Genomic DNA, 1,356 nt, shown 5'->3' with positions numbered 1-1,356 from the left:
TTATTTGACCCCAGTACTCTTTCCTGCCATGGCAGGGGGTCAGACTTGATGATCTGCTCAGGTCCCTTCCGACCCTAGAAACTATGAAACTATAAGGCCCAGAGCCACTGTTATTCTTCCTCCTGGAAAAAAACTGGACATGGCTCCTAGCAGACTCTTTTGTCTGGGTTTACTAAAGCCTGCTGTATTGTATAAACAGCCTACACTTTGGCTGCCAGTTTGCACTTGTTGGTTCAGGACTGAGTGATTCATGTAGGGTGTACTAAAGCTCAGTGATCCCCAAGCTCAGTGAAAGTTGAGGGTACATGGTACCCTTGCCAGACTGCACCTGGATTATCAAGAAGCATCTTGTATCACCCTGTTTCACAGGACCAGCCCTAAAACAGACCGTTTCAAAGAAACATCACACCATGGAGAACAATGAAATAACAATACATTACTTCATGAGAATGATATGAACACATACCTTCATTTTCTGTGTAATTACTTTTCCTGAATGCAGCTTCTGGTAGTTTTGTTTTCAAATCAGAGAGGCCCATGACACATTTGATTTCCAGTCTGGGTGGCCTATTAGAGAAAAAGAGCAAAAGCAGTGACGACCAAAGGCATGTGTCCAGTGCTTTCCATTTTTGCTCAAACACTGAATCTGAGCTTAGCAGATTTCTGTATAGCTGAATAATAGAGAACTACTCCGGTCTGGAGAGCAACGTATACCCCTCAACATAAGTCTGAAGGGAAAAAGTCTTTTTTGACCCCCAGAAGAGATGGTGAGTTAATTCCAATCACAAGACAAACCAATAACACTTTAAACTTGTTAAAGTCTTCAAAGTAAGTCAATTTTGACCACATATGAATTGTTACATTTCTTTACATATTTGATATCTCATTCACCATCACTCTAGTGCAGTCAATGGTTTTCAACCTTTTTAAACTTAGAAAATGCCAGCTCAGTCATTTTTTTTTTTACACTATAAGGGGGGGGAAAGTCCCCCCAGATGAGCAATTTTTCTATTGCAAAGAACTCAGAAACACCACCAAAGGTAAAAATGTTTGTGACACTGGATTCCTGCTTGAAATCTCTGGATTTATCTTGTGAATCATGTGTAGGCATTTGCACACCTCACAGTGCTAATATGTGACACCTCCAGAAGAATCTCATGACACCCCAGTTAAGAACTGCTGCTCTTGTGTAGGACACAAGTTTGATTTCATCAGTGTTGTTACAAACTTGTGTTGACCATTGGAAAAATAGAGAACTATGAGGAACTTAGAGGGGTCAATATTCAAAAACCTAACAGCATAAAACACCACCCATCCTGTTCCCAGTGCAGCTTACTTCTCTGGCTCACCTGTAGT

The 1,356-nt window shown here is 41.0% G+C and overlaps 1 protein-coding gene across 3 annotated transcripts in view; it reads right to left on the bottom strand.

Moving 5' to 3' along the window:
* FAM208B (family with sequence similarity 208 member B) overlaps nucleotides 1-954 on the bottom strand; it is a 42,397-nt gene extending 41,443 nt beyond the window's left edge. For all 3 annotated transcript variants that reach the window (XM_019543789.1, XM_019543791.1, XM_019543790.1), the window contains exon 1: nucleotides 467-954. In XM_019543789.1, coding sequence (XP_019399334.1) covers nucleotides 467-539 — 73 coding nt within the window. In that variant the 5' untranslated portion in view covers nucleotides 540-954. The remainder of the gene's footprint in view (nucleotides 1-466) is intronic.
* Nucleotides 955-1,356: the final 402 nt, after the last annotated feature.

Source organism: Crocodylus porosus, unplaced genomic scaffold (assembly GCF_001723895.1).
Source record: "Crocodylus porosus isolate Cpor-Errol unplaced genomic scaffold, CroPor_comp1, whole genome shotgun sequence".
Lineage (NCBI taxonomy): Eukaryota > Metazoa > Chordata > Crocodylia > Crocodylidae > Crocodylus > Crocodylus porosus.
This window is presented reverse-complemented; position numbering and strand designations above follow the sequence as displayed.